The following is a 21,073-nucleotide window of genomic DNA, read 5'->3' on the forward strand; positions in this document are numbered from 1 at the left end:
ACACCCACACCAAGCCCACTTGATTTTCCCATAAAGGGCACATATTTAACTCAACCCACAGAGCTTAGAGATCATGCTGTTAACTCCATGCCACTTGCTCAGACAGCTTTCAAACAAAGTCCACTTCTGTTTTTTTTTTTATGGTGCCAGTGCTTCTGTGACATTAGAACCCCTTCAGAAAGGGAACAATAGCACACACTATTGTGGTACAAAGAGAGTATACAAATTTATTTCTGCGGCACAGGAGATTATAGAAGATAAACTCCTTACTTCTGCAAAGCACATGGCACCAGCAAAGAATTTCAGTTTGCACGTGGAATGGACAGCAGTGCCTGACACCAAAAATCAAGGACTTAAAACCTACACTTCCATCAGAAAATGTAATAATTTGTCATACAGTGAGAATTTATGTAGCTCTAAACCATCTGTTTGCTTGCAGTACGTAGCAGCTTTCTCAGATCTTTATAAAAGTCAAGTTGCTAATAAAAGGTCAGGATAAAAAATTTTATTTTATATGCAGAAATAATAGTTTGCTAACTCTGTTCACTAACATCCAAGAATTTTCAAGTATTTGTGGTAGGAAAAAAGTAATAAACATTCTTTCAAATAGAACTTTCATTTTAAAGGGTAAAATAGGATCTGCACTGGGAAGCACCAAAGGAGATGTTTCTTACTGCATTTGTACTTAGCTGGGATTTAAGCATATGTTAATGTAATGCATACACTTAACTGCTTTCCTGGCTTAAGGGTAAATTCTGATGTGACAGTCGGAAGGATATAGATGGGAAAATGTACTCTGATAAACAGAGATCCAGCACACAGTTTAGAGATTTAACAGTGAATAGTCACTAGTCACCATTTCTGACTGGGTCTGCAAATACTGCATGAATAGAAGTCTAATTAGGACAAATCTCAGCAAAACTCATGCTCCAGACTAACCCAAAGCAGAAACATTTGGTTTTGTTTTAATGGGACCTATTCATTTTGTAATGGAACAAAGGAAGAACAGCTTCATGTTTAATAGTAAAGTATTATTCTTGTTCTATAGATAAAACATCCCCAAACCTCCCAGTGGATGTGCACAGACTAGAAAGCCTGTCATATGCATGGACTGGAGCTCTGCTTTGCCCTTACTTCCAAAAGAAACAAAAACCCCCATGTTTTATTCCAGGCTGTTGCTCCCTTTACCCGTCTGAAGTAGCGGATGCCATGCAAGTGCACAGTGTAGGAGATCTCACACAGCTTAAATCAGGTGACTCCCTAGGCCCCACATACAATGAATGAACACAGACTTCCCACAACAGAAAGCTTGGAGCTTCTATGCCTGTTACTTAATAGCTGGCAATGTAAATCCTCCTGTGCATTTCCCCATGTGACAGCCCAAGGTCTAAAGGCCAGGACCCCCCTTGGAGTACTGTCGTGCTATGCATTTTTTCCTGATATACTAGTGCCTAATATAGTGGCAAAAATAAGTTTCTTTATTATTATAATTTATTTCCATCAGGAAACTGGTATAAACTGCACCAGCAAAAGTACATAGTCCACAATAAGATACTTTTTCTGTGTAGCTATGACAACAAATCTGTTAAGTAAATTTAACAGCCCTGACTAAATGCTTCTTTTAGCTCTCTTATTGATAAGCATCTGTTATTGAAGGCTAACGGGTCTGCTGAACACATTTGCCCCGACAGGCTTTACATATTAAATCCTTATAAATTTATTGGCCTCTTTCTGCAGTAAATTCATAATATTTTAAGAAAAAAAGCCCACTTGCTGTTGCCTTGAAAAGCAAATGCCCAGCAGCAGACTAGGTAGAAATTGCAATAGCAGCCAACCCTAGGGCTGTGCCACACAGAAGGACTGGGATAACTCCTGGGGCAGCAGAACATGGCCTGAGGACAGGGGACACCAGGGCCTCCAGGAAGCAATGGGAAGTCTTGTGCAGTACTGGTGGTACAGACTGTTATATGTTTTGTGAGGCAGCAAAAGTCAAATAGTACTGGATTCTCTCCACAGAGTACACAGCAACAGACCCATAAAGCCAGCTTTTACATGGATCCTCTACCATCTTAGACCTGTTCTACTCTAATTAAAAAGGAGATGAGAATGTCTCAGCACCAAGCCAAATACTGTCAGGACACATTCTCACAGGTCCCTTTGACTTTAAAAAAAAGATGTCTCTGCTGAATTTATTTGCTGCAGATTTTGGGAATACTCGTATTAAGATGCTTTCCCAAAGCCTAAGCCAGTGCCAATGTAGTCTTTAATGGTTTGCATGGTGTTTCTGCAAATTAATTGCAGTTGTACTTCTCCTTCTTCTTTTTCTGATTGACCTAAAGTGAGAACTCGTTGCAGGGATGTAATTTTTGAGATCTCTGCTGTGTTGATGGGTTGAGACATATAAATAAGGAGAAAAGCATCTGAGCTAAGTTTCTCTGAACTCTCTTCTATAGCTTATTACTAGTTTCTTTAGTAGTTTCACATGGATTTTTTTTTTTTTTTTTTTAGAATTTGGGAGAAATGTTTTGATAGAAATGAACTGTGACAGCAGAATATTACCACATAACTGCTCTTGCTGCTATGGCTTGTACAGCCGCGGGTCACCCCAATTGCACGACCCATCATTTTTCAGAAAGACACAGTAATCATTTGGAACCACTTTCCATACCTCCAGGATTCAATTCAGTGTCTTTTGAGCAACGCCTGTTTCTTTCAGCTTTAGCAACCTTAGCAGGGGGATGGTTTTAGGGAGATCACCAAGGAAACACATAGTGCTATTAGGAAGTGATACTGTTAGTATTTCCCTGCACTTGAATTCTCTGACTGTAGCACAGAAGCAAAAATCAGAGGTGCCTATGCTCCATGTAAAAAGGGTTATAAATTATATAGATCTAGAACTGGATGAACTCAGTTTAGTCTAGCATGCTATGTCAGTCATCCTTGCCTTAGAAGCTTGAAAAAGAAGAACAATTAAAGTAAAAAAATGTGGAAACATTTTAAATGAAGACAGATTGGATATATTTTTTCTCTTTCTCTCTTGAATCTGCCTTTTTTGTCTAAATTTTTTTCTTGGGCATCCAAAGCCCTGTTTCTGAGTACATGAATTGCTCTGTGAAATCTGCCACTGCCATTTTTCTAGGAGGAAGATATGTTGCTTTTTCTGATCATTTGCAGTTTTAACATTCCATGTATTTTCTTCCTTGATAACAAGTTAGTTTTCATTTTACTACGAATCTTTCCATTTGTAAGCCTGTAATAAGTTTCTTTGAAAATCAAGTTTATTTTGATTCTCAAGCTTTTCCCTGTACAACACGCAAATATTTTCTCCCTTTTGGACTTTTTACTCTGATTTGTTAAGCATAGATAGTACTTTAATGACTGTGATTAATTATGAGTGCCCAATGCAGGATTCCCTCAACAATCACCAAATAACAGCAAAAGCAGCAGGTGATGCTCAGGAGGAGCTGAGAGGAGTTATCTCTGATAAGTTTACATTCTTGTAGCCTGGCCAAGAGCATCAGGGATGGCAGGGATCACGAACCACATATGCAGACCCAAGAAAAAATGTTTCCCAGATGTTCTGACAGAGTCCTCGTAATCTCAGGTGCTCACGTACATGCACATCCTCAGAAAAGGCGAGAAACCAGTAATTTGGCTCAGAAAAGATGGACTATTGCAAAATACTTTATGCAATATCCTTCAGGAGTGAATGGACTTATTTATGTTCCCCATATCTACATGAGATTACATGGTGAGGTTTGATGTGTAGACAATACAATTCTGTGATTATGTCTCGAAGAGTAGTGAGCAGACTTGAATAGCTGTCAGAGCTTGTCTGTGCCCATCATGCCCTCTCCTGACACTGGCTTCAGAAATAAGTATGTGAATGAAATCTTGGTTCCCTGAGGCAAAAGGCAAATATTAGACAGAAGTAAAAAAAACAGTCCATGGGAGTGCCACAGTCCAAAGACCATCTCCTCTGGGGACATGAGCTGCTCTACAGCATGAGAAGAGGATGCAGCATGTGAGGACCATAAAAAATCAAAAAAGAGCACACAGTCCCTCTTCCCCCACCATTCCAATGTCATCTGAGATACCTCAGAACACAGCCTGATGAGCTCTTCTTTTCTTTTTCAGTGCTTCTTAGTGACACATCCAGATTTTGCTTTACTCACCATGAAGGCCACGGTCATTGCAACCTTCTTTGGTAAGTACAGTTGATGTGCTGCAATTAGGAGTTTATGGATTTGTCCTGGCTGAGCAGTGGCTGCTGACTTATCCTCTTCCTTTTGGACTCCATGGCTGATGAAGTTCAAAGTGGCAGGTGTAAGCCTTGGCACAGCTTTTCAGAAATGGGCTACCCAAACTTCTTGGCTTTGGCATAGAAAAAATATTAAGCACTTGTAGAGATCTATAAGTACCTGACCAGTTGCATGCAGTCCATATCAGATGGCACAACTGTGCCTGAAAAATGTTAGTACTGTAAAGTTTCCCTCTAAATAAAAGTCAGTTGTTTCTTACATAGGGACAGCCTTTCACATTTCTCTCTGTTCTTGGTCTTTCCATGAACACGATGGTACCAAAACGTTATAATGTGTTTTAGTTTCTTTCCCCTGGCAGTCAGACAGGATCTTGCTTTTTGGGAACAAGTAGAGACTCCAGAATTTGCAATGAACACTCTGGTTGTGATATTCCTAGGCAATATTCCTTCTAGCTGTTATCCTCAAGTCTGTCAGAACAGTAGTTCTTAGTTCAAATTCACAGCAATTCCTGTAGTTCTTCTACTACAAATTATCAAATTCCTTTTTCCACATTATATTATGCTCTAGCATTCCAGATAGTTGAGACTTTTTAGCTTACTTTCCACTGATTCATTCCTTTTTTTTATTTAACTACAATTTTACCTTGGTTACACAACTGCACCAGTGACAAAAGGCCCAAATACTGCATCTATACAGTGGAACTGCTTTTTCTTTTGAGCAAGTTCTAGGAGTGATTAAGTCTACAAATTCTCTACAATCAGTCTAGGGGGAGAAGTGCATAAAAGAAAGAAATGACTTCTGTTGCATATGCTAGTAAGATTAGCTTAACAAATGATAAGAGGATCAGCCGACACAACTCAGAGGGTTTTAATTCCCTCTGAAAGTTCAGAGAAGAGAAAGGTGAATAGAAAAGTCAAGATACTTGTAATGAAGTTATTAATTATCCGTAATGCAGTTCTTATAAAATAAGCATAGCGAATGAAGAGGTTTTGCATGCCATCACTTAGCAAGTAAACCCAACAAGGTAAGCTACACGCATATATTGCGATGCATGTTTCAACATAATAGCGTATGTCTCTTTTACTACTACACTTATTGAATCATAATTCTGCTTACTGAAGAAAATGAGTGCCCTTGCTGTGACAGGATACGGGGACATGCTTCACTAGAACCTCAAATGACCTGTAATGCTTCCCCAGTATTCGCTACCTGCTACCAGCAGTGAGTGAAATGCCACAAGGCACAATTACAGGATAACCTTCCCGATGGGATATTAGGAGGAATCTTTCTCTCCGTAATTTCCCAGCTGCTTTATACATAGAGCATGCTGTTTCACTAATGTCTCTATCACACCAATTACAAAGAGTTTCCAGTGCTTGTGGAAATACGGGGACCTTTTGTGGTTTTCTGGACCACATGGACACCCAGTGTTTAGGCAATGAGTTCCACAGGTGATTATGTGAGGTGATCTTTAATCCTTTTCAAAAAACTTCCCCTCAGTAGATGTCGTCTTGACTGCAAAGTTAACAAGTAGGAACCTAGCTATGGCTGAGAATATTCCCGTTCCTGTTTTTCAACCTGTTGATTCAAATTTGAGAAATCTCATTCATGGGAGTTTGTGGTAACTGATGTTGATAGTCCTCCTTTTTCCTGATACTATGTTTCCTTTGTTCTAGGTGTGTATCTTACATGTACATACACAGCTAAGGAAGCCACAAAGAAGCCAAAAAAACCTAAGCTATGTAAGTGGTCCCTGTAGAACTCTTGGCTGCTTTACAGTATGCATGTCTGATACATAAAATAAGTGCAAAGTAAGGTTATATTCTGGTAACTTTTCACAATTTTGTGGAGTCAGTGGGAGTATATGTTTTCCAGCAGATTCTTTTATTAAAAACAAATCACTAAGTAAAGTGTGTGCTACCTAACGAGTAAAGGGAAAATTTTGTACTTCGCTACTCAAATGCATCTTCGTAGGTCTTTAAGTACCACACAAGGATCCAAGCAAGCACTAAGGTTTTCCCACAGAGTGAGAGAGAGAGAGAGAGAGAGAAATATGTGAAATGAACCAGCTGTAACACAAAGCATATGTAGCTGATTAGCATGAGACAAGTGGTGCATATCTATGCACCAGGATTTATGATTTTCAGCTATATTGCTGTAGGAGCATTTCTGTGCACAGATTATTTTGCTCATGTAGCTGACAAACAAGCCTGCTGTGAGGCTGCAAACTCACACTTAAACCCTTGTTCAAAGTAAATTGCACCCAGCAAATAGTTTTAAAAATTAAGGGCAAGATAATGGGCTCTGACTGCAGCCTGACGTTATAGATGGCACAGAGCTACAAGAGCACAGCAGGAGGTTTGGGAAGCATTCCTACCCCCTCCTTCCCACGTGTTAACCACAGCCCGGGTGACAGCCTCCTCTCTCTCTCCAGTAAAGCAGCATAACAAAAATTTCCTTCAGAGAAGCAAACACTGAAGGTCAGAAATATCCGCAGGCTTCTTCATTCCACCCTTAGTTACTGCTACATCCCTTGGTATAGGAGTTATTATGCATTATGTTGAAGATGAAGAACACACAGAACCCTTGTATCACAAACCCATTGATCTGAAGGCATAGGAGGAGGGCATTCCTGCACTCAGTTGCTCATTGTTTCATGACAAGATCAGTCAGCTATGAGAACATTCAATCTGACTTTACCAAGATTTTGCACTCACAGATGTACCCCAGATTGATTGCGACGTCAAGGCAGGGAAGATAATCAATCCAGAATTCATTGCAAAGTGCCCTCCCGGATGTCAAGACGTAAAATACCGTGTTTATGGCACAGACATTTATGCTTCCTTTTCCAGTGTCTGCAATGCTGCAATTCACAGGTGAGTGGGTTGAAATGAGCAAGGCACTCAGAAAAAACATCATTACAGTGTAGAGAGCTTTTGACTTTTCAAACCCTTTACAGTTCCCACTGCCTTCTAGGTTTGCTTGCAGGGTGCTGTTCTAGTACAAAACCTGAGAGAAAGACCATGTATGATATAATGGATCGATTCTTATAAAGTGCTGTTAATCCTGTATTCCTGTTGAAATCAGTTGTTTGAAAAAGTTTCTCAGCCTTTGGAGAAATGTCTTGAGATTCACAGATTTCTCATTCATGCATAGCAAATTACTATTGTACTATTATTATTCAAGTGGAAGACAGGGATGGAGTTGCTGCTACTAACAGAGCTTAAGAAAAAAAAATAGGCATATCACCAGTGATGAATACACATAACTCTCATACTTCTGGGATTGGTTTGGTTCTCCAGATTTGAATTTAACTGCCCTTGACATCAAAGGCTGAGTAATGTGCTTTCCTGCCACATAAAAGGGCACTGCACAAGGAAATGTATAATACAAATTTTATAGCACAAATTTTGCTGAGTTTTATTATCCATGCAAAAATGTGCATAAAATTTTAATGGAGAATAACTGCACAATCTAAAAACCTTAATTGGTGGCAGGATACAGAGCAGGATGTATTCAGCTGAAAACACCGTAAGAACTTACAGAGCCTGATTGACAACTTGACTTCATTCAGAGTTATTTGAGCTATTGCCAAGCTTCCAGTTCTGTGAAATCGCTGGGATCTCGAGTAAAGTTGCATAGTTAAAGCTTTGGGAGTTTACACCTTGCCTCTGCATTGTGCAGGTCTCAGGCTGAAATGCCTGTGTGCATAGGGCTGCCACCTCCTGGCTGCAGCTCTGCCTGCTCAGCCACTTGCTTGGGAGATGATTGACAGGCTTTCAGCGACAAATTCTTCCTTTGGATACTAGTGCACCATGGAAATTCTCTCTGCATGCAGAACTAGTCCCAAAGGGAATTATAAACTACTGGTAGCAACCGTATTTCAACTCTGTATTTCAAATGCTGGCTGTCTGTATTATTGCAGTGAAGGTTTCTGTTTTTCTCATTTGCCAGCTGGCTTTGGCTTTGTTACCTTACATGCTGCATTTCCACAGACAGTGAGTTTCATTTCTATACATTTGTTTTGACTGCAGCTTCTTGCAATCATCAGAGAAAGCTACAGCTCCAACACGTTCTTCCACACTGTTTGCTACCCATTACTTATTTTTCTGCACAGTCATTACTACCAGCCCTACCACACCCCTACAGTTACAGTCACTTCCAGGTTTACTTGCTGTCCTAGTGATGCCAGAGCAGGTTGCTTGCACTGGAGGTTTTCTATTTGTCTTGAGATGCACGACATCATATGACAAACACCATTTGATGTGCACAGCACATGGAGCCTGCCAGGTTTTCTACAGCTTCCAGCAACATTGTGTCGAGTTTACTCCAGGCTGAGGTCAGAACCAGGCTTAGTCTTTTGCAGATAATACATACTGAAATTCTAAGAAAACACATTCTATCACATGGCTGGCCTAAAAACTCCTCTGAGTACCTCTCTCTGTATCTTCAGTCATTTAATCAAGCTCGCAGGAATTTTAACGAAGGCAGTAGTTTTTTCTTGTGTGCAACTAGGTCAAGCTTAAATAAAGGACCAGTAAACCAGTGGGAAGAGCAAACAGATCCTGACAGCACTTTATAACAAACTGCCCTTCTCTGAGCAGAAGAAGCACAAATATTTCTTAGCACTAGACTTAGTAGTAGCATGACAGCCCCAGTACCAAACCTGGTTTAAAGGTAAAAGCAAATGCTTCGCAGCTCTCGCATTTTAGACCAGTTTCCAAGTTTTTCATGGAATTTCTGCCTTCAGACATCATGTTGTCTCCTTGCAGTGGTATAATTGACAACACAGGCGGGAAGATCCTTGTCCAGAAAGTTGCTGGCCACTCTGGTTACCGCGGGACCTTCTCCAACGGGGTCCGGTCCTTGTCACTGCCGCGCTGGAGGGAGTCCTTCCTCGTCTCAGGTACCATTCTGAGGTGGAGCACTGGAGCCCCCTGCCCTCCCTGCCTTCTCCCCATTGTCTGATAGCTGGGCAGCAAGGGGTGGAGAGGGAAGCAGCCTCTCCTTCTAAAGACCTGGTTAGTCAGCACAGGCCCACTCCACCCAGCTTTAGCATGAATAATGCATTTGAGACACTTTTTGTTCTGGGCTTCCTATGTAGCCCACAAAGTACAAACACCCTCCCAGTGGTGTGCTCAGCTCAGCCCAGCGTGGGTATGAGCCCACTGCAGGAGGTGACAGGTGTTCCTCATTGAGTCTCTGAAGGCACCTTAACTGGGGCTATTGATGAACAAGATCTGAGCTTTGGTACTCACTGCGAGGCCTTCCTGTTGCTCTCCATCCTGGCAAGCAGTGCTGCTGAGCGAGCGAAAGGGCCTTTTGGCTGTATGAAGCATCCTCAGCCTGTCCCTGAGTTTGCTTCTCCTGAAGCAACTTCTGTCAAGCAATCTCAAGCCACATATAGTCACACTGTATGTATGCAAACCCTATATTATGCAACTTGACTGGTGCATCCTAAGTATGTCAGGAATTCTCTCCACTCTGTTAGCCAAATAGTTCTGATATCTACTCACTGCAGGGAAATCTATCTCAATTCAATGATCATTCCTTTTTTCTCCCCATAGTATATACAGGAGGTCACTTGCATTCACTGGCACAATTTAGAGACAGGGGCTTTTTTCTAAATTAGATCCCCTTTACACTAGCTTCAGATTATTTTATGCCTACTTGCACATTCTACCTGTGTGAAAGGGTCTGCTTGACATTGCTTTACTTATAATTTCTAAATCTAACTCCTTCATGTATCCATACAGTGGGCCTGTTCTTGCTGGTCTGAACTTTTGAAGTTTTAAGATAAGCATTGATTATTTTACATTAATATTTTATATTTATATATATTTTTATATTTAAATTTATATTGTATATTATTATAGATGTTAGTTAACTACATAATTCCTGGAAAACTTAACAGCTCAAGTAACTGAACAGCCTCTAAAAACAAAGAAATGTTCTTTTCCTGTGAAAATTTGTAGACATCAAAGGAGGTCTCAGAAACTGACCAAAAAACCTGTTACCTCAATTTTCCATTCATGTATTTCGATGCATTTTTTTACAGTAGTCTGCCATGGATACACCACATTATGAGAAGGATTTCTTTTGGATGAGTAGGAATTTCCCAGAATAGCTGAATTGCTATTTGCAGTTGTTGCAGTTTTTTTCCCCCCAACAAATAGCACATTTTAATTCTGGTACATAAATGGGAAATAGTTTGTTTGTTTGTTTTACATCAGCAGCTGCTCAGTTGTAATCCTATAAAACTGTAGGAATTCTTCAATAAAACTGTAAGAATTTTTGATTTATGGTAATAAATATTTATTCTTAATTAGTGAGACACCATAAAAGAAGACACAAAGAAAGTTAGAAGCACGTGTAAAAGGAGATGATGAGAAATCCGGGTATGTGTAGGCATGATGAGACTTGTCCCTCGTACACCTAATTTTATGCATACTGAGTACTCTCACTGATGTCAGTGGAACTCTTGGTTTATAAACTAGCTCCAATGTAAATCTAACATACCAGATAACGTTATATTTCATATATCCATAGGAAAAAAACTCACTGAAAATGTGGGAAATTTAGAGAAATTTAGAAGACTAAAACCCAGGAAGGCTGTGCTATTCATCTCAGCAGCCTGAGGATGAATGCGTACAAATCACATTCTCAGAAAATGATGAGATGGGATTGTTTTTTTTACAATTATGAGTCACAAAAAGACAGAACTGCATAAAGCATTGCTGAATAAAAATACAAAGTCACCTAAGGCATTAATTTCAGAACAGCTTTGGAGTCACCTATTCTCCAGCTGAATTTCCTTTCAGCAGACCAGACCTGTATGCAACATTCTACATTGGAAATGTGCCAAGAGTTTATTCCTAGTTACGGTATTGTCACTGAGTTAGTGATGTTTAAATTGTGAATGAGCATCCACACAAAAGAGCACGGAAGAGGAATCCTTGGGGGACTCAGGCAATGAAGTGGCATGATTGAGGGGCAGTGGAGAAGAAGGTCTGTCCTCTGGGATTAAAGCAGCCAGCACACCAGGAGGTATGCAATTGCCTCGGTATTCACTTTCAAGCACTGAAATGCCTTGGCTCTCAGTTAAATGACTCCATTCAGTTTAGCAGGAGTTTTGCAGCTAGTGGGTTAAGAAAATAAAGTCCTAAACTTCTGTGTTTGCTAGTCAAAAGTAAGTGTGAGAGGGGGAGCAGGCACCACACCATAGCTTGTATTTCAATGGCCAAAGTTGATGTTTTCAGCCCACATGCTAACACATTTTTAAGTATTTTAAGCAATCTCCATCTTAGATGTAACTTTTTCCCAGGAGTGAAAAAGTCATATTACCATTGCTCCAGAGAGTAGGGCCTCAGACCCATCTCTTGGTCACATAGAACATGCCAATTGCTGTTGATAAAAAACCCCAGAATCCAGCAGCAGCCAGCCTCCCCACACTAGCTGGTGTATTTGCACAGCAGTGGGCTTAAGGTTTTCATTAGAAATCAGATTAGCACAGAAATATTCTGAATTAGGATCATATTATTACACTATTACAGCATCCATGTATCAGCTGCTCGTATCTGACAACTCTTCCTTTGTTGGGGATAAAGAAAAGCCTTTAAAAGTCACCTCTGATCCCATAACTTTTCTCTCTTTCTATCAAATTGGCAGAAGAGCTCCCTAGTCCTGCTTGGCCCCTGATCCCAGTTTTAGCTCAAGGGGAAGTAGATGTGAAAACCTGCTGCCCTTCACTTAGACTAAATCCTGTGAAGAAGCCCAGAGGGCAAGAAAGAATCTCCTTCCAGGTTGTCCTTGCATGCTAACCTGGTTCTTTGGTGGATCTGTATTGACTTCAGTAGAGCTGCTCTCATTTTACACCACTCTAAATGAAAAATGGGACAGTTTCTTACATTATTGCCTCATTAGAGGAGTAAAACAAAGAAGATAGAGACATGAAAAGGGGCAAAGGACACTGACTATCCAGTTCCATGGACATTCGCACCCATAGAGTTCCTCTGCCATATACCTTGCTTTGTGTGCCATCACAGGGGAAACAGCTCCCAGTTCCCATGAGTGGTTCAGTCTGTAGGAGTTTATTCTGTTCAGTGCTATTGGTCTCTGGACTAATCACCGAGGATGACAACTGACATGCTTGCAGTGCCGTACGTACCTCCTTAAAGAATTCACCAAGGGAATAAAAGAAAGATCACCATATCTCAGGTTTTGCAGGAGGTAGAAGTAGTTCTCAGTTGAGGTGGTGCAGATACATGACACAGCACAGCATCTTGTAGAGACAGTCCCCAGGGTCCAGAAGACCTACATCCACCATCTCCTAGAGGCCAAAGCAGTCTTTTCTCCACTGGGCTTCTCTGCAATGCTTTTCACTCAGTGACATATGTGAATATAAAAACTGTCCTGAGAGCTGGAATTGCATAGCCACACGTACCAATAGAGATGGCATCTGCTGTTGCACTAAAAAGATTTGTGGTTTAAACCCTAACTGGGAAACATACCTCATTGTTTTAAGACAGGACCCTCATTTTAGACCTAAATATAGGTACCATATGTTCCCACACAGAAGCATAGCCTTCTCTCACTGTTATTACTGCAAAAGGCTGTTGCCAGAAATGGCATCTCACAGAATTGAGGTCGGAGAAGAATGATGTGTGCATGATGAAATGAATCCCACATCAAACATGCTTTCTAAGTCAACTCATAGTCAAGCACTGGAAAAGGCTGCCTAGGGAAGCTGTGGGTTTAAGTAGAAGTTATACAGATATCCTTCAGGAATGATCTCTGTGTGTTTAATATCATTTGAGAGCAAAGGAATGAACTTACTGAGCTCTTCAATTCCTCCCCAGGACTGTGTTTTCATGCTTTCTAATTTTTTTCTATGATGCTGGATTTAGGTGTTGGTATTTTTAGTGGTATGGTTTTGAGATTCTGCCATCAGATGAAGGAAATCTTCATGAAAATGAGTTGGGCAGTAAAGAAGAGGGGTCTAATTCTAAACACCTATGTTAGATCAGAATTTAATTGCAAGAAAGCTTAGAATATTTTGTGATGCTTTCTAATATTGTTTTGTAGAGGGCAAGCCAAGAAAAGGTGTGACATATCCATCAACTCTTGAATATTCTTCTTCAAAAAGTACTGCTGTTAAATCAGGCAAGTAATTGCTACTTACTTTCCCTTACATCCATTCACAACAATCTGTCATAGTTTCTCAGTTGTGTAATACAGCGATATAATTATTCAGAGTCAGAAGTTCATGCAACCATTAGTATCTCACCTAAATCAGTCATGGTATTTTTCTATGTTAAGTATACAGAAATCATCTCAGACAATTTCTATTTTTTGGTCATACCACGCTTCACAGACTTCTGTTTCCGAGTAGTTTACCCCTTGCTTTAGATCTGTTACTGAATACGACATTTTACTGGTTATATGAAAGCATTTGAGGTTATACATGTTGTCTTTTTCCTAGTGTTATTCATGTTAACTCTTGGGATATTCAGTGCTTAAAGTATAACATTAAATAGTAACATAATACTAATGACACAGATGGCAACACACAGCAGCTTAAATAAGGAATCATTTTAGTCAGCATCCTACTCTGTAAGACTCAGCTCAGTTTAAATAATTTAGTTGTTTTCAGAGGTCATTAATCAAGTCTCACACTGGTTGGTAGCTGATATTCAAGAGCGCGTGGCTTGCCTCTGTCACTGAAATGACACTTGTTTGGGCTCTCCGTAACAACTGTGTGAGGTTCCAACTCCCCCTTGGGCGTGTGAATGAAAACAAAATTCATGTCCCATACCCCTACATACTTCCCTAACACGGCCCTTTTGCTGATTGCTGGGCCTGAGCCTTCCTGAGCGTATCCACTGTGAGCTGTGGAGACCTGCTCTTCTCCTGTACATGATTGTTTGGTCCTTGGAAGCAAAGTACAGAGCTCTTTTCTTATAGAATCATAGAATCATTATGGTTGGAAAAGACCTCTGAGATCATCAAGTCCAAACATTAACCCAGCACTGCCAAGTCCATCAATAACCATGTCCTTAAGTGCCACATCTACATGTCTTTCAAATATCTCCAGGAATGGTGACTCCACTGCTTCTCTGGACAGCCTATACTAATGCTTGACAACATTTTCCATGAAGAAATTCTTTCTAATATCCAATCTAAACCTCCCTTGGAGCAGTTTCTGGCCATTTCCCCACCACCTCACTTCAACCTCAAGTAGTTGCAGAGAGTCATTAGGTACCATTTGAACCTTCTTTTCTTCAGGCTAAAACACCTCAGTTCCCTCAGCTGTTCCTCATAAGACTTGTGCTCTAGACCTTTCACCAGCTTCACTGACCTTTGTCTTTAGGTTTTCACTTGAACAAAGGCAAATTTAAATCTGAAAGCTTTCTAGTGTTCAGACTGAACACGCATCACTCAATTCCATGCCTTTCATTTGTAATACCTTTGCATTTACAATCAAATAGGTATAGATTTATATATATCTTGGTCAAGTACACAGAAATTGGTTGACCAAATACTATGCACTGCTAGAAGGGAGGAAATATGTTAGAAATCTTGGCTTTTTCTGAGAAATGCTTACTAAAATTGCAACACATCATTCCCAAATGTAGCCACACTTGAAATAACCAGCCCAAGGTCTCACAGCAGACCAGAGACAATCACAGAATATGCTGAGTTGGAAGAGACCTACAAGGATTATTGAGTCCAACCCTGGTGCTGCACAGCACTATCCCCTTGAGTCATACCATGTGCCCAAGAGTATTGTCCAAATGCTTCTTGAACTCTGTCACGCTTGGTGCTGTGACCACTTCCCTGGGGAGACTGTTCCAGTGCCAAACCACCTTCTGGGTTGAGAATCTTTTTCTAATATCCAACTTAAACCTCCCCTGACACAACTTCAGGCCATTCCCTTGGTTCCTGTCCCTGGTCACCACAAAAAAGAAATCAGTGTCTGCTCCTCCTCTTCCCCTCACAAGGCAGTTGTAACTGCAATGAGGTCTCCTTTCAGTCTCCTTTTCTCCAGGCTGAACGGACCTCAGCTGCTCCTCATAAGCCTTCCCCTCAAGACCCTTCATCAACTTCATTTCCCTTCTTTGGACACTCTCTAACAGCTTAATATCTTTCTTATATTGTGTTGCCCAAAACTGCACAAAATTCAAGGTGAGGCCACCCCAGTGCAGAGCAGAGCAGGACAATTCCCTCCCCTGACTGGCTGCTTGATGCCCTCCAGGTCACGGTTGCCCTCCTGGTCATCGGGGCACTGATGACTCATATTCAGCTTGCCATCAGCCAGGACCTCCAGTCCCTTTCCTTGGCACTGCTTTCCAGCATCTCAGTCTCTGTTTACATCCAGGGTTGCCCCACCCCAGGTGCAGAATCCGGCACTCTCCCTTCTTGAACTGGTGATTGACCAGCACTCTAACTTGTCGAGGTCTCTTTTGCAGGGCCTCCCTGCCTTTGAGGGAGTCAACAGCTCCTCCAAGTTTCGTGTCATCTACAAGCTTGCTTAGTATGCCCTCCAGTCCTGCATGCAAGTCATTCATGAAATGCAGTCAGGACTGAGCTCAACAGGCTGTAAGCAATGATGTCTTACACCAGTGATAAAACCCACATAATACGAGAATCAGTGTACAAATGGGGCGTGTCATTAAGTCGCTGTTCAATGACACAAACAAATAGCAGGAACCTGTTCCTGCAGTAAACCAAAGACGCAAGTGTTCACTTTGTTCTTGAAACAAACAATGTGAATGAAAATGCTAGGATCCTAGCAACAAAGACTGTGCATTCACAAAGAGAAAACCCAGGATTATCAAAGGAACAAACAACTAACATGAAACCCAATGCCACTATGAATGTCACTACCTGGCTTTGCCCAGCCCTGGCTCACAGGTAACAAAGAAATCCGATGGCCACAACCCATCTTCACCAAGTCCCACTTGGTCCTGTCGGCCCTCCTCAGACCTGTCACCATGGCCCTGCCATCTCAGATGTTCTTTGATAAGAAACAGCTTGTTTTAAAAATAAAAATCTCTGTAATATGGTGCCAGGGCCATCTTGTGCTAGAGGATTTCCTACTTATTTTTTACTTTAAAAAGAGCTAATTTTTAATTCTAATTTATATTACAGAGACCACACTGTTCACTTTGATACTTAAATCCATTATCTGTTGAAAGTAAAGGCAGTCCTTTGAGTATTACACTCACTAGCTGTCAGATTAGCAAAAAATCCTGCTTCATACCTGATCAGCTGTCAGAGATGCAGTTTTGGTCCTCACCACAGGGACACTAGCTATTCACAGTGCCTGAAGTTTCTTTAAGTGCTGCTGGTGGTTACAGTGCTTCTCAAACGCTGGGCACAGCAAGAAAAACCTTCCCAAAATTGTAATCCTTCACAGCTGGAAAAACAATTAAAATATGTTTTTTTAGAAAAAATAGTACAAAATTTTAGGAAACTATTAATATTGGAGTAAATTGTCAAATAGTTCAGTGTTGCCAAAAGAGCTGGAGAAGAAAAACCAAAAACCAAACAAATAAACAAAACAAACAAACAACCACCCCCCCAAGATCAAAACCCTCTAGTACTCAGTCAGACATAAAAGTAGAAACAGATTATTTAGCAAGGTTGCAGTAAAAAAACTGTAATAAGTGTTCCAAGTACACTGATGATAAAGAGAAAAGAACCAAGAAATCTCCCTTTTCCTTCTTAGGCAGTACATGGTTTTCAGAATTTGGCTGCGCAATAATCTCAAAATGCCAGTCAAGAAAAAAATACATCTGAAAATTAATCAGTGGCTGAAATATTTCACATTAGCTGGTATTCTGCAAACACCCTACACACACCATGATTGTGATTCTTGGGACATGCTGCTACTCAGAGGAAAAAAATCAACACGATGCATTAACCTTATGAGTATTGGCTTATTAGTCGTAAAATCCCATATTTATTGCTCACTTCAGAAATGCTATTGATAGTGGCAGGAGCTCTTGGGCAGTAAAAATGCCTAAATTTGGCACCAAAGACATGGGGTGACTACTCTGTAGAGGCATCCAGTCATCACTTTTTGTCCTTGCTTGATAAAGCTCTAGTTAGGCTGACTGATCTACCTATTGGTATGTGATGGGTTGTCTTCCTTTGGGGACTGATAATCTCTAAATAGGAGACTTAAAATTATTTCTTCCAGAGCTGCCTTTTCTAATGTTCTCAATTTTGCTTCAGAGCCTAAAAAGCCAGAGCAAGATCCAAAAGGTATGAAGAGTGTGGATACCATTAACACATCAGAAAAAACATCGGAACAAGGTAAGGCTTGGGCATCTTGGTGCTCTTCTAATCTGCCTGCAGACATTTATAGGAAACAGTTTGACTCTGATTAGGCATACAGCTTTACTTCCCACATCCAGCCTCCTCTCTACAGTCCCTTTCCCATCAAATCAACCCCATTATGTGAGTACCCGCAATGGTGCTTGAAAGACGTTTGCCAATTCAGAGAAGAGGGCACCCTCAGATCTTAATTTCTGCCTGTGTTTTGGGCAAGTTCAGGTGTTGTGAACTTCAAAAGCTCACATTATGGCTCTTGGCAATTTCCTATGCAGGGCACGTGCCCTGTAAACCCTTTGAAGATACTGCGAGGGAGATGGGCACCCTGCCCACAGGAGCACTGGGAACAGCTAGCCCTTGAGAGCCCTCCTCTTGTGCTAAAGGAGCCATCAGAAACCCAGCCAACATGCACCAAGGCAACAGCTTTTCTCTGCTCTTACTATGCTGCTTTCTTGGGGTTTTCTGCTAATACTGGTAGTTCCCAACTTCCTTGCTCCTCAGAGACTAGGGTATAAAGCTGGCGGATGTGCCTGTTCCCAGCTCCAGCAGCATCAGATCACAGGGGAAGACTCAGCGTACCCTCTGTCTTCTTTCTTTTAGCACAGCTTCATGGAGCACAGCACTGTTCAGCCCAAAAAGAGCCATTCATACTGATTTTTTTTCAGCTGAGCTGTTTTGTTTTTCTTCTGAGCCCTCTTTCAGCATTATCCCATTAAAACTGTCTGAGATCTGAGTTTTTCACTCCCTAGCATTAGGTGGTAATTAATCCTCCAGACAGTTTCACAACGATGCTTTCCAAAAGGAGAACATCCAGAAACAGCAATAAAATACAAGCTTGTGTTGTGCAGCAGTGAACAAAGTGCACACCGTTCCTTTTCAGTGTAGACTGTGCGTTAGGCCATCCCCAGGGCTATGGACAGGAAGGAGAGAAACAAGACTGAGATTAACATGGAATATATTTTAGAGTAAGCTTTTGTAGATAAATGGAGACGATAACAGTGAAGGATCTTTTTTGAGACAATGACTTGAAAGAACTCAAGCATGTTGACAATTTTTTGTAAGGATATTTAGGATGCGAGTTTTGCAATTAGAATTGTCTTTGTTCTCACAACAGATGATACACTTTAAAAGTAGTAGCAACTGTGAGATGAGTCAAACTTAGATGAGATTGGCACTTCCCAGGTGGTGCTCTCCCCCACTCCTCTCATCCAAAGCCCTAACACTCCCTCTCTGGCTCAGACCCACTCCCAAATCACCATTAACTGAAAGTTGTCCATCTACCGAAAACATTTCAATGCTGCATATTTTATTCTGGTCCATGACTCAGATTGGCCATCTTTTACTACCAGATGCCATTTGATTTTCATTTACATGGACTAAGGCTTAATTACACTGAGAAAAGATAATGGCAAAACAGAAACTGCAACTGGCTGATTGAACCACTTCATAGGTCTGAGATGTCTCTGAGGTTGATAAGTGTTCCTGGCCAAAGCAGAAAAGCGTAGAGGGAACATTCAGACTGCAACAGGCTGCTGTCAGCACCCTCTGAGAGCAGCGTAGGAGCGTCATGCAGGCACCTGTACCATGAAGCACCACACAGCTGTGAAGGCACTAATGGCTCCACAGATGAGGATGCTTGTAGGTAGCCTGAGCAGAATGCCATTTTCTGGATTGCTTTTAAAGAGTGAGTGCTGTTGATGATGCTTCCATGCATGACAGGCATCCAGCTACAGTCACCATACCAATGTTCCTGCAGGGGATGCAGTCCGCAAAGAGTATCAGACGTCTCCAGTGCCGACATCAGCCACACAAATGGCCACCACAACCCCGACACCAACGACCACGACGACAGATCCTTCCACCACAGTGCCACAGCCAACCACAACACCTGCAACAACCAGAACCACAGCAGCTGCAGCCAAGACTAGACCTGGACTGCACAGGGTCAGAGATATGGGTCAGTGGCGTGGATGTTTGCATTGCTTTCCTCCCAAATGACAGCCTTCCCAAAATGTAGAGAACAAGACATACAGCTGGATATATCATGATTTAGTGGATCACAAATTCAGTAATTCCATGTAGAAATATTAGGACTGGAAAAAAATATTTAATTCCAGCAGATGGGCTGGAGTTAGAGTTGTGCCTTTGAGACACGTACAAATTTAAGGCATCTCACATAAATACAGACATGTATATTTTCTAAGGTGAGAGTTCATCCACAGTAAAATTTATGCCTAATCTTTATCTTTGCTTATAATTTACTGGCATATAAACCAATTCATGTGGGAGTAAGCTCTCCATCCCCAAATGCTGTGATGATTTTCAGGTATGTGAGGCTTTTCAACAAATAGTTCTTTGATTCACATGTCTAGACTGAGAGTTAGATAGATAGGTCAAGACTCAGAATTATTTTTGTGATAACTTTCAATAAATGAAAGTTGTAATATATTTTTTGTAACAGCTTTTGAATTTTAAAGATTAAAACACTGTGAAGGAATTCTCATATGATTTTCGCACACCTCATTTTCCTTAATCTTTCCTTCTCCATTTATTATTATTCATTAACATTGTAAGTGAAAATTATAATCTTTTATTTTTAGGTTCTAGCAGTGTCCACCCAGCATATGCATCTGTGATAGCTGCAGCATCGAGTAAGTATGGTGAAGTAAGTATGCCACAAGGCATACAGCGCAGTGTATTTTAAGGCAGCAATGATTCAATAACCTTTCAAGCCTCAGCAAACTCAATGACTGAATCCAAGTCTGGATTTAAACTGAAAACCAGATGCTTGGCCTGAATGCCAGAGACGCTGATCACTCACAGTTCTGAGGGAGCTTCTCTACTGAATAGCTGCGCGTATCAGCCTTGACAAAAAGCTGGGTTTCACAACACTTGAAACAAAAATTGTGCTGTTTAGATCATATTATATTTTCTATTACTTCCTTCTGTCATATCTCTCTAAGGGAGACTTGATTTAGTTGTTAAATACACAATGCAGAGGGCTACACAACCATCTAAACTTAGGGCTGAGAGCTCTGAAATGCTGACATGTGCTAAACCAGTGCTCTTTCAAAAACCTTAGGCTGTGGTTCTGAGCCTGGCATAAATGTGATGTTATTCCTGGCATGCCACTTGTTATTGACAACAGAGTGGTGGCTGCTCAGAGCTCCGCATCTCAATCCAGGAGCCTGCTCCCATTCCAGCTCACAGCCTGCAAAGCAAGTATTTAGAGGTGTTTTCCCATACAGTGTGTAATTGCTCAGCTGTGCAGTCAAGTAAAGGAGAATATTTTCAACTGTTTGCCAGTTTCTGAGCATGGGGATATGATTGCTTTTGAGTGAAAAGGGAGCTGGGCCATCATTAGATTTCATGCTCCATAGCTATTTCTGACTGCTTTCAGCTCGGCTTTGCTCTCATGTACAAAACTGCACTCATCCCTGCTGCCAAGTAGTTCAGAGCCACGAACGTGGCAG

At 41.1% G+C, this 21,073-nt stretch overlaps 1 protein-coding gene across 1 annotated transcript in view; it reads left to right on the forward strand.

The window, feature by feature from the left end:
• Positions 1–21,073, forward strand: part of VIT (vitrin) — a 53,089-nt gene that overhangs the window by 11,580 nt on the left and 20,436 nt on the right. Inside the window, exons 2-9 of the mRNA XM_027898850.1 lie at positions 4,138–4,207; positions 5,939–6,004; positions 6,982–7,138; positions 9,035–9,168; positions 13,347–13,424; positions 17,502–17,582; positions 19,357–19,557; positions 20,201–20,251. Of these exons, the coding sequence (XP_027754651.1) occupies positions 4,177–4,207; positions 5,939–6,004; positions 6,982–7,138; positions 9,035–9,168; positions 13,347–13,424; positions 17,502–17,582; positions 19,357–19,557; positions 20,201–20,251 (799 nt within the window). The 5' untranslated portion in view covers positions 4,138–4,176. The remainder of the gene's footprint in view (positions 1–4,137; positions 4,208–5,938; positions 6,005–6,981; positions 7,139–9,034; positions 9,169–13,346; positions 13,425–17,501; positions 17,583–19,356; positions 19,558–20,200; positions 20,252–21,073) is intronic.

This window comes from Empidonax traillii, unplaced genomic scaffold (genome assembly GCF_003031625.1).
Source record: "Empidonax traillii isolate 1590-97213 ecotype Southwest subspecies unplaced genomic scaffold, ASM303162v1 scaffold626:size867168, whole genome shotgun sequence".
NCBI lineage: Eukaryota > Metazoa > Chordata > Aves > Passeriformes > Tyrannidae > Empidonax > Empidonax traillii.